A 19,163-nucleotide genomic window follows, 5' to 3' on the forward strand; every position below is an offset into this window, starting at 1 on the left:
ATGCTGGAGATACATTCCTTTGCTGATATGAGACGTGTTTTGAGGTTTCTTTAACACAACAATCAAGGTTTGGTTGGGTAGCTGGTCTCAGATCAGTGCACGATGAAGTGTTGAGAGTGAGATGCTTAGCATATCAAGCCACACTCATGTCACGAAGCGTTAGCAGACGAGAGAGTTGCTGACTTCAGAACAGGCTAATCTTCTCATCCAACAAGTCTTATCACTAACACTAGACAGCAAACGGTAGATGGAGAGAGTGAAAGAATGAAAGAAACAAAGAAGAGTCAGAGCTAGCAAACATGCCACAGGGGGTTGTATTTTCCAGGCATTTGCTCACAAGATCTACAGAGATTAATGATAAAGTCAAGGATCTCGGGTTTTACTTTTCGTGTGTTCTCACTTGGGGAATATGTCTTTGAGCCAAAGTGAGGAAACTCCAACATGAGAAGAAATGTGTTGTGAGTAGACCTTTCAAAAACATTTTTCATTTTTCCATTCTGCTAATCCCATGTTATTACAGAAATCCTTTGTTCTTACAGAAATCATGTCCATCGCCTCTAATGCTTCTAAATAATCTCCTTAATGGTAACTTGCAACTTGTTATAATACCTTATAACAATAGTGAAAACATAAGTTATGAAAACTTTTAGGCTTTTTTGCATGCTTTATTGAAGATGTAGCCGTCAGTGAATTCATTGCAATTAGGGATGCAACAATACTGAAGTTCTGTCTGACACCAATACGACAATAATTCTTTTCATGTTATGGCCATTGACTGATTAAAAAGCCAATAATAAAAATGATTGGTAGTAAATTCTATACTATTTCGTTAAAATATAAAATAAAATGAATATTTATCAAATAAAAAATAAAACGCTACAAAGTAAAATCAATTGTTTTAAATGAAAAGCAAATTTAATATTTTAATGTCTAGTATTAAAAATCTATAAAATATATATTGCATATATAATGAATCTAAGATATGCATTTGCTAAAATTACATTTAACAGTGCTACAGAATTATCATAGTTTTTAAAGATAAACTCTGTGTGTGCTGTTAGTTGGTGGCAAAGGCAATCTAAAATTCAAATAGAGGAAATGAACAATTAAATATACAATAGCTGCTTGAGAATATTTCTAATACATCGGAAAATATCAGGCAATAACTGATATGGTACTGATATATGGTGCATCCTTAAATTAATACATTTTACATATTTACATGTTAAGGACTACACAACTACATTTAAGCAAAGAAACTACTTAGCAAACACTTAACTTAACTTAACTTAACTTAACTTAACTTAACTTAACTTAACTTAACTTAACTTAACTTAACTTAACTTAACTTAACTTAACTTAACCTGGCAAAAACTCGCTGCAGCAATACAAGCACTACTCTAGTCTTTACTTGTTTTTTTAGGTTGGATGTGGATTAATCTGGGTCAGAGTTAGAGGCCAAAAGTAATGTGGGGAATTTGTGAAATCTCTCAGCTTCGTTATTTGTTATTTATTTCAGTTTCTGGCTCCTTTGAAAGCTGCAGCTGTTGTCAGACTAACCTCTGGAAGAATAACCGGAGCCCTGCTGGCAGCACTGCACTAATGGCCCACTGTGTGCGTGTCTAAATGCCTGTTGCTCCGCATGTTTGTGCATACAAATGTTTATTTTTGTGCCTCACACACACACACACACAGAGTCAAAGAAACACACAAGGGGTCAGAGGTCAGATGGCTAATGTATCTTCCATGTGGCATCAGAACGAGAATTGAAATATTCCAGGCTATGTCTGTGTGGAATTCTGGACGAAAGAGGGGCAACATTGCCGGGATGCTTCCCATGTTGCTCTGCTCTGACTTGTTTGGGCATCTGTTGTTGTGCTCTGATTATGGAAAAAAAGACATGCAGATAAACATCAGTGCAGATAGAGAAAGGCTAAAAGTGGCGTATCAGACGAGCAAAGGCAAAATCTCCTCTGTCTTAGACCACCACTGAGGGAACCCACAGCAGGAGGTCCACATCCACCCACAGAGCAACTTTTCTGTGTAGAAATAGACACTATTAAATGTAAATAGACAGAGCAGCCAACTGCTGACACAAGTATTTCAATTAACAACCAAAGAGCAAACATGCTAAAGCTAACCGTTTCAACCACAGTCACAGCTTGTTTGAACATTTAAAAAGTCAACCACGGGTGTAATGCAAGGATATTTACAAGTCATTAGGCAGACTATATATAGTCTAAATGTCCTGTACGTGTTTTAGGGTGAGTTCTTGTGTAGAGTTGGCAACTTCAGTTTCTTTTTTAGGAAAATAAGGGACATGTACATTTGAGATTGATGCCTGCAGCTATAAAAACTGCCTGACTGGATTAAGTGCTGAAAGGCATTTCAGATTCAATCACCAATCACTCTTTGGCTCAATTACATTGCATTTGTTTTAAAAAAACAACGTACTTTAGTGTTAATTTAGCTTCTACCTCTCTACACTAGAGAATTGTAAATCAATATATATAAATAGTTCAAGATGAACAAAGCAGTCTTAATATTGTTAACTAAAACTAGTAAAATTGTTATATATATATAAATACAAATTTTAAAAATGCTGAAATACTAAAATTACTAAAACTGTAACCGAAATAAAAAAGGACATAGAAATATATATATATATATATATATATATATATATATATATATATATATATATATATATATATATATATATATATATATATATAAAACTAATTAAAATGCTAATATATATGAAAATATAACAATTAAAGCTAATCCAAAATATTAATAAATACTAGAATACTATATCAATTATAATAAAATACCACTGGAACAGAGTTTAAGTTCATCTTTTAAGTGCTTATTATTTTAGACATTTTAATTGGTTAATATTAGCACCCTCAAACAAAGGTGAAACATGTCTATCGTGCCTTGTTTTCCACTCTAATCTGTCATTTTTAACATTTAAACTCTAACAGACAAAACAGATTCTAGCTGTTTAGGTGCAAGATGCTAAAATACAACACACTTCTGATTTAATACGGAACAAATTTCTTTTCCCGCACTCAATATATATATATTTTTTGTTTGATTATGTAGTGCTGACTACTTTGCATTGTAGATGCAGCATAAAGCAAATATTTTCTTTGTAATTTGCCATTGCAGTGATGCACATAGTTAACTTATTCCACATGCAAAAGTCAACCCGGTGTAAAATAAAACAGCTTTTTATCAGACTACTGATATGACTCTTCATCTCATTAGAGCATTTATGATTTTAAACAACTGACTATTTCTTTCTTTATTATAATAAGGGGAAAATGAAACTTTATAAATGGGACGATTCTGCACTATAACAAATGCCAGGGAACTCAATCAGTGTGCATATGCATTTAAAGTAAGTGTTTGTGTGTGTGCATTTGCAGTCACCCAGCTGCCCGATAGCATATCGGGATGCGAATGTGTGATGATTAGAGCGTGGATCTTATCTTATACACAAGGGCACGATTCTGCTTTTGTTCCGCGCCAGACCCCCTTCTCGCCCACCTGGGCTAGGCTGGACCTCCTGCTGCTTGGACGACCGCCACGTGTTAGCCTTCACTGGTTTGGAACCGCTGCGGCATCTCTGGTTTAAACTGAGGAAGCGAGGGTGGGGATATACTTTCTTTCATATCTCAAAGCACTAAGACAGAATTACGCACCAAGCCAGCACACACACTAAAGCCACATCTCCACATGATCAAACAGATGACTGATTGCAGGCCTCAGGGGAAAGAGAGAAAGGGGGGATGAAGAATGAAATGGGTGGTGGTTTTCCAAAGAGGCTCTGCACCTCAATGACATCAAATCTGTGTGTAGAGTAGAGTGTGTGACAAAGAAGGCAGCGAGACAAAAAAATGGTTTTGATTAGAGAGCTGTTTGTGGTTTTGGGTGCATGGGTGTGTTGGATTGGAACCTGCCGCCATTATAGACAGCAATGTGAAGGGAAAATCCAGAAAGTCAGCAGAAAAAGGAGAGAGAGAGAGAGAGAGATTATGTCCATAAATGTGTGTGGAAACCAAACGGATCCTGTGGGGGGCGACGTAACCACGTCTTGGGAATATAATGTAACACTTCTCTTCTTCTTTAATGAATGGTTAAAGGTAAAGGTGTAATTTGGCACCATTAGTGATACCAAACAAAATTCCTAAAATGATGATTGTTTTGAAACAGGTTTCCCAAACAGTCCGTCTCCCATTGGTTGGACAAACAGATGGCCCTGCCGCAAAATTCGTGCTATTGGTTGAGTCAATGTTGCATTTTTAGGCTGGTCTGTGTGTTTTAACTAAAAGAACAATGTTTTGAAAGCACCAGAGACGCTTCTCAGGGGTTTTAATTTGGTTTGGCATAGTATTGGGATAGAAGAACGTATCTTAATGTATTTTATTACCTGTAACTATTAAGATTTGTTTTGCCTAAGCAGTGAAATAACAATAAACTGTGTATTCATGCCATCTCTCATTACTAGCAAAACCAGTGGTGATCCTCATGAAAGATGAACTGTACTGACCGTTACCTTTAATTCTGAAATTCAGCTATTATTTCCTCAAATAAACTTGAAATGTGAAGAACTGAGTTTGTGCAGCTTGCCTGGCAATTAGACACTGAATTTTATCATCACAGCAAACCACAAGTGGTGAAACGCAGCAACACGGTCTGGCGCTCCTCAGGGTTATGTCCGCAGTCCAACTCTGTTCTCACTCATCACTTCTTAACTGCAACAAACACATTACTAAATGAATGATTGAATGACACAACAGTCACAAACAGTTATGAGGCTGCAGCCAAAAATGACATCACAGATGGCTTAACAAAAATGCAAATTCAGAATATGGATTTAATTCTTAGTTCTTGCGGCAGTTCATAAGTGAAAATATTTCAGGTTTTGTAGGTTACAGATTTAAATGACCTAACCTAGTCCACTAAAACACTCTAATCCACCCCATGCACTTCCAAATCCGAACATATAAGTGAACTCTTGAACTTGTTCTCAGGAACATAACACAGAATCCAAATCACGCAGGTCATAAACACTTCAGCATGCATTGGCTGACGCATTGAAACCCAAAGTGCCAGTTTCAAGGGGTTCTCATCAGCATGTTACACACCATAAGATTCATACACATATTTTACTACTTATAAACCTCACATGCATTAAATAAATGTAATATCTTATAATAGTAGATATATTATTTAGAGCTGATATTTTATCTAGGGTCATATAGCATGTCATATATTAACAGATTTATTTTGTTGGATTATACTTCCACTGTTATCTCTACTGTATTGCATTTCAAAACTATAGCGGCTGGCAGAGTCAAGATAGAATTGCAACATACTGTACACAAAACGGCATATATAAAAAACGTTTCTTCTTGGATGGCACAGTGCCATTGCTTTTTAACATCTACTATATATTATATGTGTGTATGAGGTAAACTGAGAAAAGATTTAAAATGACAGAGTTTATGCAGGAAACCATTGCATCTGTCAAAATTAAATATATAAACATGTGTGTGGGTTTGATTAACACATTTATGTTTTATTTAATGTTGTGGGCATGTTTCTCAACTTGCTGGCTTTGACTGTGCCCTTTTGCACCTTACCCTGCTCCCCAGAGGGTTAATGCTGGGAGGTTACAAGTTCCCTCCTCTTTTCTCTCTCTCTCTCCCTCTCAGATTCTCGCTCCGCTCTCTCAACAGAGTAACCCAAAGACAGACTCTTACAAGCACCACACAGGTTTAACATCACCAAAGAGAGCACAGAATCAACAGGGGACGTATTTTCAAGCACCATCAAGAAAGGAGATCTTGCAAACTCAGTCAAGGAGTCCTACCATGAATGGAAAACTTCATGTTTGAAGATGAAACGTATCAAAAGTGGATTAAATTAATCTGCATATCTGGTAATATCTTATCTGAAACGCTCTCATTGACGTGTGACTATACAGGAGAGGAGCATTTCCAGAATTTTGTCCTTTATTTTTAAGTGATTTGGAGAGTATAAGTACCTGATCATGGCTGGAGTGAGACTTATTCACCTGCTGAAGACGGTTTGGATGGTATTTCTCATGCAAGGTTAGTTAATTTGTTGTCTTATACTCTCTTTTTCTCTGTCCTTTGATTTGAAGCAAATGGTTTTACCTATTTCAGGACACTATTCAAAATGCTAAAAGGTGCATGATGACACTTCTGATATATGAACTTTTGAATTGTATGCACTCAATATTTTCATCCATCTCTTTTGGTTCCCATAGAACCAAAATAGTTTTTTACATTGTCATGCCACTAAAAAACTTTTTCAAGTAATACAAAGAGCTTTTTATTCTCTAGTTCTTTAGAAAACAATCTGTTGCTTTAAAGCAGTGGTTCTCAGTCCTGGTCATTTTGAATGTCTCCCTTATCTGACACACCCAATTCAGGTATTGGAGCCTTTACTAATGAGCTGATGATATAAATCAGTTAAATAAGTGAGACATCCAAAATGCGCAGTGCTGCAGGACTTCAGAACCAGGACTGACTGTTGTAAAGAAACCAAATATGATTATCTCAGCCTACAACGCGACGGCATTAATCTAATTAATATAAAAAACACCACAGAGCAATTTAAGAACACTAAATAGCCAAAAGGATTCTGTAACAAAAGTGTTCTTTGCTGAACCTGAAGAACCTTCTTTTTTTTTTTTTTTTGTTATCATAGTACAGCCTATATTTATCATTTATCACAGATCCAAGCAGGCAAAACAGTCATTATAAATCAAAAACTATGATTAAATGATATGGCACATCTAAATTAATGAATGTTATTATGGTATTAAGTTAATGCAAATAAATAATAATGCAAATTATGAGAATCTTAAGTATAAGCTTAAAGCTTAAGAATGACTTCTTGTTAATGTGTGAAAGTATGAGAGCTGCCAAGCAAAACACCTTCATTATCGAGACCAACAAGTCTGAGCATTTTCTTACTGTATCAAGAAAGTTTTTTTCCCCCTCTGGATTTCACAAGTGTAATTAGGATCTAAAGGATGACAAAGAGCTCTCAAGATAAGGTTCGGTTAATGTTTTGGGGTTTAATTAACCTTAATAAAACCCATGACGAAACTAAACTTGAATTGGCAAACTTAATATACTCAAGGAAGAAAAACAAAAGAAGGTTTTTTGGCTTTTTTAAAAACTCTCTGGTGGTTTAACTTGCCAAGTCTGCTGTAAAGCTTGCTGTGTTTCTAAAATGCAACTCATGCTTACCGAACTAATACTGCATTGGTCATTCTTTGCTGTTGATATCATTTGTGCATGTGTACAAAAGTCTAGAAAATGCTTCTATTTTGCATGCAAAAGTGTTCATTACAAATGATTTAATCAGAATAAGAGTTTCAGCAAAAGGTTAAACTGTAAAATGTTGAATATCAGACTTTTAAAGGCCTCATTCTTAAAAAAGTTCTTTGCGGCACCTTCCATTCATCGTTGTGGTCTAGAAGGTTCTTTGGAGATGGAAAAAGTTATTGATGTTACATTTATAGGTTCTTCAGATCATTCTGGTTTCTGGCTTCTGTGATGGTTTTTGAATAAAAGTTGTTTCAGTAAATTTAAAAGGTTCTCCAATGGCATAAGGTTATAATTTTCATTTTTAAGAGTGCACAAAACAGAAATTTGGCTTGTTCTCCGGGAAAATGAGTCAGTCAGGTGGAGTTTAAAGAGGTCTTAATATAAATGGCAAAGAGTTTGGCACGGCTCTTTTCACCTGTCAGTCTGCTCCACGGGCCACGGGCCCCGGACCCCCGTTTTTGATCCAGACTCTTTTAAAGTTAGCAGGGGTGTAGAGGAGGCCATTGTTTCCCGTGAAAGCAGATCACAGCGATGGAACTAATGCCACCATTAAAATAATGATTAGAGTAACAGGCCAACGCCATTACCGACCCCTTCTGTTCGTATGCCATTTAGGAGCTGTTTTTCTTCTACGCTTTCGTTCCTTTCAGTCAGGGATGGTTAGGGTGATGAAGAAAGCAATAGGCTTCTGTTCTCACTATCAGGCCGCCTATACAGAACAACAGAGAGAGAGAGAGAGAGTGAAAGACTGGCGCAATTACACCCGCCCCTCAGTAACTCATGGCAGTTACCCATGACCTCGGAGCTCAGCATGTGTTCATTTATGTGCCTGTACTTACTTGGCCTTTTTTCATCAAACAGCTGAATTAGATCTGCGGAAATGATTAATATCATGCCCATATGCTTGAATATTCTTCTAAAACAGACACTAAATGCAATTCGGTATATTGTAGTTGGCTGTGACACTGTCTGCTTTGATTTAAAGGGGGACATTATGTAACACAAGGTGATTTTACAAAAACGTATGCCTCAATATTGATAAAGCACGAAGGTTTTCCAGTGTTACACAGAATCAACACCATAAATCTTCCAGCTGCTCTGCATCCATTCCACCTTTTTTTAAAAATATGTCTGCTTTGAAATGCATGAGTAATATTCATAAGCAGAAGACATGAGAGAAAGCCTGTCAGCCATTTAAAAGGAGGCCCAGTACTTGTCAGAGAGAGAAAACCATCAATCAGCTGTAGGAGTGAAAGATCAGACCAGTTACTAACTGACTGTCACGTTAACTGATGTGGAATGCGGTCAGCAATGGGTTGGATTATATGGTCGATAAAATGCAAAAATATTACATAATATAACCCCATTTGTATATGATATTCAATACCATTCAAAAGTTTGGGGTCATCATATATATATTTTAATTCCGCAGCGATGCTTTAAATTGATGAAAAATAAAAGACAGAGAGACTGGTGCTGAAAATCCAGCTTTTTCATCACAGGAATAAATTGCATTTTAAAAATATATTTAAATAGGACACAATTATTGTAAATTGTAATAATATTTCATTATATGACTGTTTTACTAGTATTACAAATACATGAAGCCTTTGTGTGCATAAGAGACGTCTTTCAAAAACATTTAAAAATCATACCGACCCCAAACATTTTAACAGTAGTGTATAAAATCACCTTTATATATTGATAGTTAAAAAAAAAAGATTTTCAAATACATGTCAAAGTGAGTCTTTGCATATATTATTGAATATCACTGAAAACGTTTCTTTTTTTTTTCTTTTAATTAGGATGGGATGTGGCATGACATACTGAAGTTAGTGTAACATAATCCCACTTGTGTTCAGTTAACAACAGCGAAAATTGTGTTAGGCAGATCAAGTTCAGAATTTAGTATGGTTAACTCCATTTGTGCCAAAGATTAAGTTCAGAATTTAGTATGGTTAACTGCATTTGTGCAATAGATTAAATTCAGAATTTAGTATGGTTAACTGCATTTGTGCAATAGATTAAATTCAGAATTTAGTATGGTTAACTGCATTTGTGCCATATATTAAGTTAAGAATTTAGTATTAACTGCATTTGTGCCATAATGTGCCTTTAATGCTCAATCACCCTAACTAATAACTAAAACTAGTTGTTTTTGGTTAGGTTAGCAATATGTTAACTAGATCCAAATACTTAAAAAATGTTTTTTAAATAATTAATGTTAAGTTGCTCAAGAGTTCTGCCAGTTAGTCACTATCACAGTGATGTTGAGTTAACCTTCGGGTTACTTAGTTTGGTGGAGAAACTTTCTCATAATCCCTTATCTAAATAAAAACAATTCCTGGATTAGGCAGGTTTAATGTTCATGAAAAGACAACAGTGCTGCAGAATTACAAGGAAGTTGAATGATGAGAAGGATTCTGGGGGGGGGGGGGGGGGGGGGGGTACACCCACCCACTATAGATGACCTCTGAACTGCTCTGTACATAAATCTTATTCACACTCACATGCACACATCAATAGACAAACATATATTCTCCTACCCTTTTCATAAACATATGCACATGAACATAAGCGTGCACACACCTTTGTTGCCCCTAGCACACATATGCATGCACACACATGCAGACTTTACTTTCAATGTGAAACTTTACCTTTCTGTAACTGTACAGCATCAGACAAAAATAGTGTGACAGAGGGAGTAAGAGAGAGAGGAAGAGAGGAATCTGAGCTCTATCCAAAGTAAATGAGGTGTAAATGGGAGTTTTTTCATCAGGGAGCAGTTATCAAAGCAGGGGTGGGTGGGAGAAAGAGGCGGCGGGCGGCACAAAGGCATTTCATGCATACTAGTACAGTGATGATGGTATCAGATGGTGATACACTGGTACTCTGATATATACAATGGTTCTGAATCGTTACCATATTCATATTGTATACAGTACGAGCCAAACGTATAAGATCATTTAAACCTGGAAATAAATGAATTTATAGGATTTTAACAAATGTAAATTAAAGGCCTAGGACAAAACAAGAATGGAACTGTAGTACAGATGACAATGAAGATCTTCTCGTTAATGTGTGTTCAATGTGCTGTACTGTTTTAAGTCTGTCACTTAGCTCTATATCTATATAGTCTATCTACAGTATAGCTATAGACTTTTTTAGTCCTCTGGAATCACGTGTTTTTTTTTGTTTAATTGAACTAATGATAACAACTGAAATTGTGTCTCTCACCTCTGTTTCATGCACAGCATCTTAAATAGGCAACGGCAAATGGCAGGAGGAATAGTGCTAGAGAGGAAGGGTTATTTTATTTTTGGCCACTCTTCAGTAATGACGCATTGGGGTGAGTGAGAGAGAGGCTGCCCAAATTGAAATGACAAATAAAAACAAATACATGAAACCAGTCGGAGGTACTTTTGCTAGCCTCGCTTCTTCTATAAATCAATGTCTCCAGTGTGTGTATGTCCGGGGGTGTTGAATGGTTGGAATATTAGGACAGGTAGTTTACTTTGGCTCACACTAAAGGGAATTGCCTGTGAGCAAAGAGACCACACACATTCTACCACAGCCCCCTCTGCTGGTCAACATGATGAACTGCCGCTTTGTTTGGGATAGGCTTCTGTGCCATTCACTTGGAGATAGAAAGATAAGAGAGATAAGAGACTGAGAGAGAGTGTGTGTGTGAGATTAAGAGATTAAGATTAAGAGGTTAAAAGATAGGATCTTCTCACACTGAGTCTACACTGAGAGCGCACTCCCATTTTGATAAAAACAGTATTGCGCAGACAACCAATCATAAACTAAACTGCCTCATTAATATTCATGAGCTTTGAACATGATCTGAGAGAGCAGCAGTTAAAGGGTTAGTTGTTCAGACAAAAATGAAAATTCTGTCATTACTTACTCGCCTCATGTCCTTCCAAACCCATAAGACATTAGTTCATCTTTGGAACACAAATGAAGATATTTTAATTAAATCTGAGAGCTTTCTGTCCCTCCATTGACAGCCTACGCAACTACCACTTTTAAGCCCCAGAGAGATAAAGACATCATTAAAGTAATCCATGTGACTCAAGTGGTTTAACCCCATTTTTATGAACAATGAGAGTGCTTTGTTTGCACAAAAAAAACATAATTTATCACTTTATATACAAACTATTTATCTCCAAAGCACATTCATGCAACAACGTGAATGCAATTCTTGCATTAACAACACGCATGTGTCACGGTGCTCTCATGAACAGGCATGCGTCCTATTGTGAACCCATATTGGAGATTCATTTTTTGCCTATTCTAGAAACTTAAAAAAAGATTACCCATCCAATAGTAAAGTATTACAATTTGAAATATGCTATGGAAATGACCCTGGATAAACAATTTCAAGTGTGAAAAGTCCAGAAGCGATCTAAACTGTCTGTTTGTGATGTCCAAGTGATCTTAATACAGACAGAACCTCAACTTGATTATAGGCTGTTGAACCAGAACAGGCGAGTGAGAGCACGTTAACTCTAACATTATATCACATTATTGTGATCATGAGTTAGTAAGTCTTATTTCACATCGGAAAAACCCCCTCAAAACAGCAGAGCCTGGATCCCTCCTTAACAGCATAAGGAAATAATTCCCTCCTTTAGGGAGCAAACAGCCTGACATTCTCAATAAATGCTCTGTAATTATGCAATCAGAGAAATTTTAGGGCCACAGTTAACAAATGGGAATAAAAGCTTTTCTGTTTTGTGCTTTTCAGAGAGCAGACTTTAGCCTATTTGATTAGAAGTTCCATCTGATGGATTAATAAACTAGTATACAAATCTCAAATTTCATATTTTACCCCAAACCGCCCAAAAAAGCACAAGTGATTTCAACATTGACAATAATAATAAATGTTTCTTAAGCAGAAAATCAGCATGCTAGAATGTTTTCTGAAGGATCATGTGACACTGAAGACTGCAGTAATGATGCTGAACATTCAGCTTTAACATCACAGGAATAAATTACATTTGAGTTATTTTAAATTGCAGTAATTCACTCTAATATGATTATTTCTAATCAAATAAATGCAGCCTTGGTGAGCATATGAATATTACCATCTCAAATGTTTGAACTGTAGTGTTTATTACAATTATAATAATTAATTTAAATTTTAAAGTTTTAAAAGTCTTATACATGGTGCTTTTTTGCAGAGATTTTTAGAATTTCAGACAATTCATGTGTAAAACCTCTCATCCCTAATTCATCACAGTATTCCCCCCTAGTTTTTGGGGAAAATGTGCTTAATTTTCATAGAAAAAAAAGGTCACAATGCAATAATCTTAATTGCTCTAAAAACAGGATTCATTTTCTGTTGATTTTGGGGTTAAATGTGACTTGGACCTGTAATAATTATTGGACATTTGGCAGAGGAGTAAATGAGGTCCCAAATAAACTGTTTCTCTCCTCCCAGCCTTCCTCTTTGGATGAAGTTTGATACAACAGCGCACATTTTTGAGTCTGTGTACAGGGAAGCACTTCTCAGCAAGCAACTTCCCAAAGCTCTGCCTCTGCTAATCAGGTTTACTACACCATTTATCTACAGTGTTCTTACTCAAGGACAGCTCTGTGGCGAGGCCTACGGCAAGGAGATTTACAGATCAAACAAAGATGCCCAGTGCCATGTTGACAAACTTCACTCCTCATGAGCTCGAACCATGTTTGCCTTTCTGTCTGGTTAAAAAAATTGTCAAAAATTGTTGTTTGCATTGGCCAGCGTCACATATCCCTTCCCGTTCCCTTGAAGATGGTGTCTGATTGAAGTGACAAGCCAAACCTCTGGCCTCCTGCCCTTCACCACAAATCCTGGTCAGAGCAGGATTGGGATCTATATATGGCTCTAATAGACCTCATCACGTTTCATTACACGGAAAATTACAGAAATGCAAAATCCTTCAACCACTTCCAGTTCAGCAGAATCCTGTTTATAGACCGTAAAAGACCATGAAGTGAAAATGCTCCTCTTGGAGTTTTTTTTATTTATTTTTTATTGCTGGAGGTACCAAAGCTTTTTGAAGTGTCTGAGGTTTTTTACAGGCTTAATTTATTCGGAAATGTGGCTACAGAGTCATGAAAAGAGATCAGCACATTATTGCAAACTTAGACCTTCTGGAACGATTTCAGTGAAGCCCTTTGGATTTAATACGTTGGCAGCTCTTACATGCAACAACAATCCACATAATCTGTTAATTAGGACTAACTTAAAACTTATGACCCAGCAAACATTTTAAAACAATATCTTTTTATTAAAAAAAAACAAATATAGAAACCTTTTAGGATTTAAGAATTTATATCTACTTTGCTTTTTGCATGACGGCTAATTCACAACTTCAATAATGATAAGAAAACAAAGAGTTAGCAGGTTTTCAAAACCCGACTCTTTGATATAAACTAAGCTTGCATGCAGGCAGATATAACAATGCAATATGATATTTTCCGTGTCTCCTCAGTTTTGTGTGTGATGGGCAGTAAGTTGTGGGAAGTGCCCACCGCCCCCCTCGTACCCCATGCCAACCTCAGCACGAGACTGTTTTGGGAGCCACAGTGCCAGGTTCAGCTACGCCATCTACAGAATGAAGCGAGAGTCACAGCCACCATACCACCCAAACTGGAGGGCCACTGGGTGTCAAGCAGGTGAGAGGCCCTTAGAAAGACTTTTCTACTTTTAAAGTCAACATGAATTCAAATGTTACCCAAATTATGTTCCTAATACAGAATCCTGGCATTATTGTGAATGATTCATGCAATGATGCATGCATATTATCACTGCTGAGAAGTTGAGTAAAGCCAAGCAACTTGTTCAGTAAAATATATAGGTATAGGTATGGCTATACCTTGATATGTTCAATATGTTCTAAATTGAACAAATTGTACACTACCGTACAAGTTTGGGGTTGGTAAAATTTCTTTAAAAAGTGTTGATAAAAAAATGAAAAAGTTTTGGTAAAAAAAGTCTTATTATTTAATAAAAAAAAATACAGTAAAAGTAACAGTAACAGTATTATTGTGAAATATTATTCGATTTTAAAAATAAATGTTTTCTATTTTAATATATTTTAAAATGCAATCTATTCCTGTGATGCAAAGCTGAATTTTCAGCATCATTCCTCCAGTCTTCAGTGTCACATGTTCCTTCAGAAATCATTCTAATATGATGATTTTCTACTCAAAAACTTTATTATTATCAATGATGTTGCACTGCTTATTTTTGTGCAATTTGTGATACATTTCTTTAATTCTTTGATGAATAGAAAGGTTAAATAAACAGCATTTATTTGAAGTAGACATTTTTGTAACAATGTGAAAGTCTTTACTGTCACTTTTGATGAATAAAAGTATTAATTAAAAAACAAAATCTTACTAACTCTGACTTTTGAATGGCAGTGTAGCACTTTAAGGGGACAATATATGTATAAATGTGAAACTATCAGATGATACTGAATGTTGCAATAATCTGGCAAAACAAAGAGTTTTAAATTCTACAATAAATTCTAAAAATCAAGTCCCATCCAACATTTTGTCTCATTAAATATCCAGTTTCACTTGGAAATGCATCAGATTATGGGAGTAAAATGGTTTGCAATTTCCATATTGACTAACTTCCTGACTATATTTGTTATTTTCTTCTCAGATGTGAAGTGCGACCCGGTCCAGAATTCCTCACTAGATCCTACTCATTTTACCAAAGCCCCACACGTCTCTTCAGGGCCCTCCAGCACTACTACTCTGACAGTGATTGCCACATCCCAACCTACTCTATTGTGATCAGGGGTAAACTGCGGCTACGCCAGGCCTCGTGGATCACCCGTGGAGCCACAGAAGCAGAGCACCATCTCCATAAAGTAGGGATGGTCATTCACAGCCAGAAAGCCATCCATCATCTCGCGACCCGCCTGCCCTCGTCCTGCCTTGGGCTCAAAGCTAGAGGACACCTGCTGCCTCATCGCTTCTATGAACTCTTTAATGCCAAAGCAGAGAAAGACTGCCTGGGTGCTCTTGGGTTCTCCATGATGGAACTGGAGTTGCTGCGGGTGGAGACCCATCACCATCCTCACAGCAGGCCGGCTCAGGAGCTGTTCCTAGGGGACGTGCACACAGACTGGAACGAAAGGGTGCACCATAGACCGACTGGTTACCAGGAGCCTCTACAGAATGCTATGGTGAGAGTTAAAGAGAAACTGAAAATCCTGTCAACATTTACTCACCCTCATGATGTTCCAAACCCATAGACTTTGGTTAATCTTTGAAAAACAAAATGTTTTTAATAGGAATGTAACAGTACACAGACGTCACGGTTTGGTATGTACCTCAGTTTTGGGGTCATGTCTTCTTCTGCCCTTTTTCCTGTTGTGGCTGTTAGCAAACAGCATTGTGTTGCATTATCCTTCTGGATTGGAGTGTGGATTGCCTGTGACTGACTGTATTCGTCGTCTGACTACATGCACCGAACTGTGACGTCCGTACCTTGACGGTTCGGGATAATACGTACTATTTCACCCCTAATTTTTAATGAAAACTGAGAGGTTTCTGTCCCTCCATTGAAAATCCAGGTATTCAGAACCGAAAAGAACCAAAAAGGTTATAAAAGTGGTGTAAAATGAATCCATGTAAATCGAGCGGTCTTCTAATTTTTGGGTAAACTATCACTTTAAGACTAGAGTATTTTTGCTCAAAATGCTTAGGTCTGCTAAAATGTTTCAAATGATGTTCATATTCAAACTTATAGAATATCATGTTGTGCCACCAGACTAAGGTAAGAGTGCATGTTAAATATATATAACAGGACTGCATATTCGCTTAGCACTACAGTCAATGTAAAGCAAGCAAAAATAAGGTTAGAAACAATCAAGAATGCAGATGCAAATGCTTACATATTTAGTTTCTATCCGGTACAAATGTTTAGGGGTTGGTAAGATTTTTTGATGTCTTAAAGAAGTCTCACTAAGGCTGCATTTACTTGACCAAAATACAGCAAAAACAGTAATACTGTAAAATATTATTACAATTTAAACTGTTTTCTATTTTAAAATATTTTAAAATGTAAGTTTTCAGCATCATTACACCAGTCTTCAGTGTCACATGATCCTTCAGAAATCATACTTGTATGCTAATTTGCTGATCAAGAAACTTTTTATTATCAATGTTGAAAACGGTTATGCTGCTTTAAGATTTTTGAGGAAACCACGCTACATTTTCTCCTTGATGAATATAAAGTTCAGAAGAGCAACATTTATTTGAAATAGAAATCTTTCACAACATTATAAATGTTTTTACTGTCACCTTTGATCAATTTAATGCATTCTTGCTCAATAAATGTATTAATTCCTTAAAAAAATATCTCACTGACACCAAACTTTTGAATCCTGTAATAATATAAATATTATAAAATTAACAAAAATCCTTTTTTTCTCTCTCAGCACCACATCCACCCATGCCCAGTGTGCGCCCTGGTATACCGAGCCTCTGAACAGCATCCACCCATTCTTCCCCCATCCCCCTCCATCCCTCTGGATCTAAACGGAAATTGGGTGAGCCAGCGCTGCGAGTCCCGTCCATCCGTCCTCTTCCTTACCCGCCTTTTTGTTTTCAACGAGGAGCAACGCACTTGGGAAGGGACCTACCAACATTACTCTGACCCAATGTGCCGCCAGCCCATCTTTACATTGTTGGCATCAGGTCATTATGCGAAAGTAGGACAGTCGGTTAAAGTGCGTGGGGCCACTGAGCTCGTCTTCAAGGTGACACGAGCAAAAGCGATTGTGTTTGACCGTGCGTTGTTGCGGGAATTGAATTCAACACAAAATGGAAGATGTGGACAGGTGGGCAGGTGGGAGGTGGGTGTCGAGCAGGACATAACCTGGACGAACGGTTGCGAAGCATTGGGGATACGACTTCCGCACAAAGAGTATGAGCTGTTTAAGATGGGGGTGGATCATAAAGGGCGCCCCCTGTTGTTCAATGGGGAAAGGCCCACGGATGGATCCAGCCCGGATCGACCTGCAAAAAGGCCAACATCCTTTCAGACACCAATGGTGCAATGCAGCACAAGGGTCAGGGTGGAGCCACGCTACATTTCCTACAGTGATCATTCAACAGGACCCAAGACCACAAGCTCTGCTAATGCACTGCACTCTTCATTGATTCTGCTGACCGTTCTAAATGCATGGTGCTGGAATATTCATCCTTTCTAAAATGCGACGTGCCATTCACGTTGACTGTTCAAATTCTGACCCATTTATAATGGGAATAGCACAATCTAATAGACTGAAGGAGGATCGGTCAGTTCGGTGCTATAGCAAAATGCTAGCTGCAAATGCTCTGAAATATGACTTTTTTAAGAGAGATTCTAAAGAGATTTTCATAAAGCAAAAATGTACATAGAAACCTTTTAATCATATAGTACATCAACATTAATTTTAATATCTGTTATTTGGGGTGTTGTTTCATATTTTGATAAGAACTACAGATAAACGAATATCTATTCAAAGAATGATTGTTCTGTAGAAAATGCATTTACCAACATTCCAGCAAGTTAACAAAGATGAACAGTTAAAAGCGAAGTACTTTAAATACTTACCAGTGTACAACCAATGGTGCGATTTTGGAGGACTATCAGTGTGACTGACCAATAGGAGGTGGGGGTGTTTGGGGAACCAGTTTCAAAACAATCATTATTCTGTTTGGTGCAGAAATGACACACTTCAGCTTTAAGACATGGGAGATATAGATGGATATCCAGATTCCCGTTTGTCTGGGAATGAAGAAAGAGGATTTCCCAAAATCTGGTAATATGTTTGAATTGAAGTGCGTATTTGGACTAAATTTGGCATTAATTACCCTGTATTATTTCAATATTAGGGCCTTGTGTTGACAAGGCGACGTAGCTCATTTTTGCCATCTTATACATTTTATTTAGAGTTAATCTTCCAATAATGGTGAGGGTGAACATATTTATTGCCACCATTAAAGTAATTTTGATAAGAAACACAATTTTGTTTTATTTTGAACATTGATTTTCTGTTATTTATGTTAACACACATAGTGCAAACGTATAATGTGTGACTGTATGCACGTTTAGTGAGCTCTTGCACAATGGTTCAATTCACATCCAATGTTGAATACATGTGCAATGCATTTGAACAGACCTGTCATATGGCTTCCACATTATTCTCACGCTCGCCAATATCTGAAGCGTAAGTTCTCAGAACTCTGCGTACAAATCTCTCCCTCTGTTTATTTGGAAGAACAGGAAGTGTTCTACTCATTCAGTCTTAGTTTAGCAGAGCGTGCGATTTTCTGTTTTTACAGAGTGGAGTGATTCTTGTTCTGGAGGCAATCTTCAAAAAATCTGAACTGAAACTGTCAAACATTAAAGTGCATGCATGATATTGATTGTTATAGTTTTGACATGACCCTTATAAAAATGCACCATAGTAGCCATTGTTTCCAAAATACCATAGAACCATATAAAGCAATAAATAAATATTATATCTTAAAAAGAGAGATCCTGTATTTATTTATTGGTTTATATGGTTTTACATATAGCTGTAGTTACAATGCTTTTTATTGGCAACCAGTTACCATTATAAAATTTTATAATAGAATCCTGAGCTAAGTGCATAAGTATTAATGCATCAGTTAATATGAATGTGATTTCAAATTATTTGTTGATCCTGGAACAACATTCCAATCAACCAATCAGATTTAAGGGACAAGTTTACTGTTTATGTCAAGTTTAGGCTGATATACAAC

General features: G+C 36.8%; 1 protein-coding gene across 4 annotated transcripts; it reads left to right on the top strand.

Annotated features, from left to right (window-relative positions):
- The first annotated feature begins 231 nt into the window (after window positions 1-231).
- On the top strand, window positions 232-18,899 carry apcdd1l (adenomatosis polyposis coli down-regulated 1-like). Of its 4 annotated transcripts, none has more exons than XM_079883847.1 (6): window positions 232-458; window positions 5,727-5,953; window positions 6,038-6,125; window positions 13,862-14,045; window positions 15,043-15,571; window positions 16,829-18,899. In XM_079883847.1, exons 3-6 carry the CDS (start codon window positions 6,065-6,067, stop codon window positions 17,600-17,602), a joined length of 1,548 nt encoding a protein of 515 aa, XP_079739973.1. In that variant the 5' UTR covers window positions 232-458; window positions 5,727-5,953; window positions 6,038-6,064; the 3' UTR covers window positions 17,603-18,899. The 4 variants fall into 4 exon arrangements, with proteins under 4 accessions (XP_079739973.1, XP_079739971.1, XP_079739974.1 ...); XM_079883848.1 differs by having other exon boundaries at window positions 246-458; window positions 5,751-5,953; XM_079883845.1 differs by having other exon boundaries at window positions 5,727-6,125.
- Window positions 18,900-19,163: the final 264 nt, after the last annotated feature.

This window comes from Squalius cephalus (assembly GCF_949319135.1).
Source record: "Squalius cephalus genome assembly, chromosome: 10".
Classification (NCBI taxonomy): domain Eukaryota; kingdom Metazoa; phylum Chordata; class Actinopteri; order Cypriniformes; family Leuciscidae; genus Squalius; species Squalius cephalus.

Coding starts and splice junctions, on each gene's coding strand:
- apcdd1l (XM_079883845.1), top strand. CDS start 6,065: ATGGCTGGAGTGAGACTTATTCACCTGCTGAAGACGGTTTGGATGGTA. Junction 6,126..13,861: donor GATGGTATTTCTCATGCAAG/GTTAGTTAATTT, acceptor GTGTCTCCTCAG/TTTTGTGTGTGATGGGCAGT. Junction 14,046..15,042: donor GGCCACTGGGTGTCAAGCAG/GTGAGAGGCCCT, acceptor TTTTCTTCTCAG/ATGTGAAGTGCGACCCGGTC.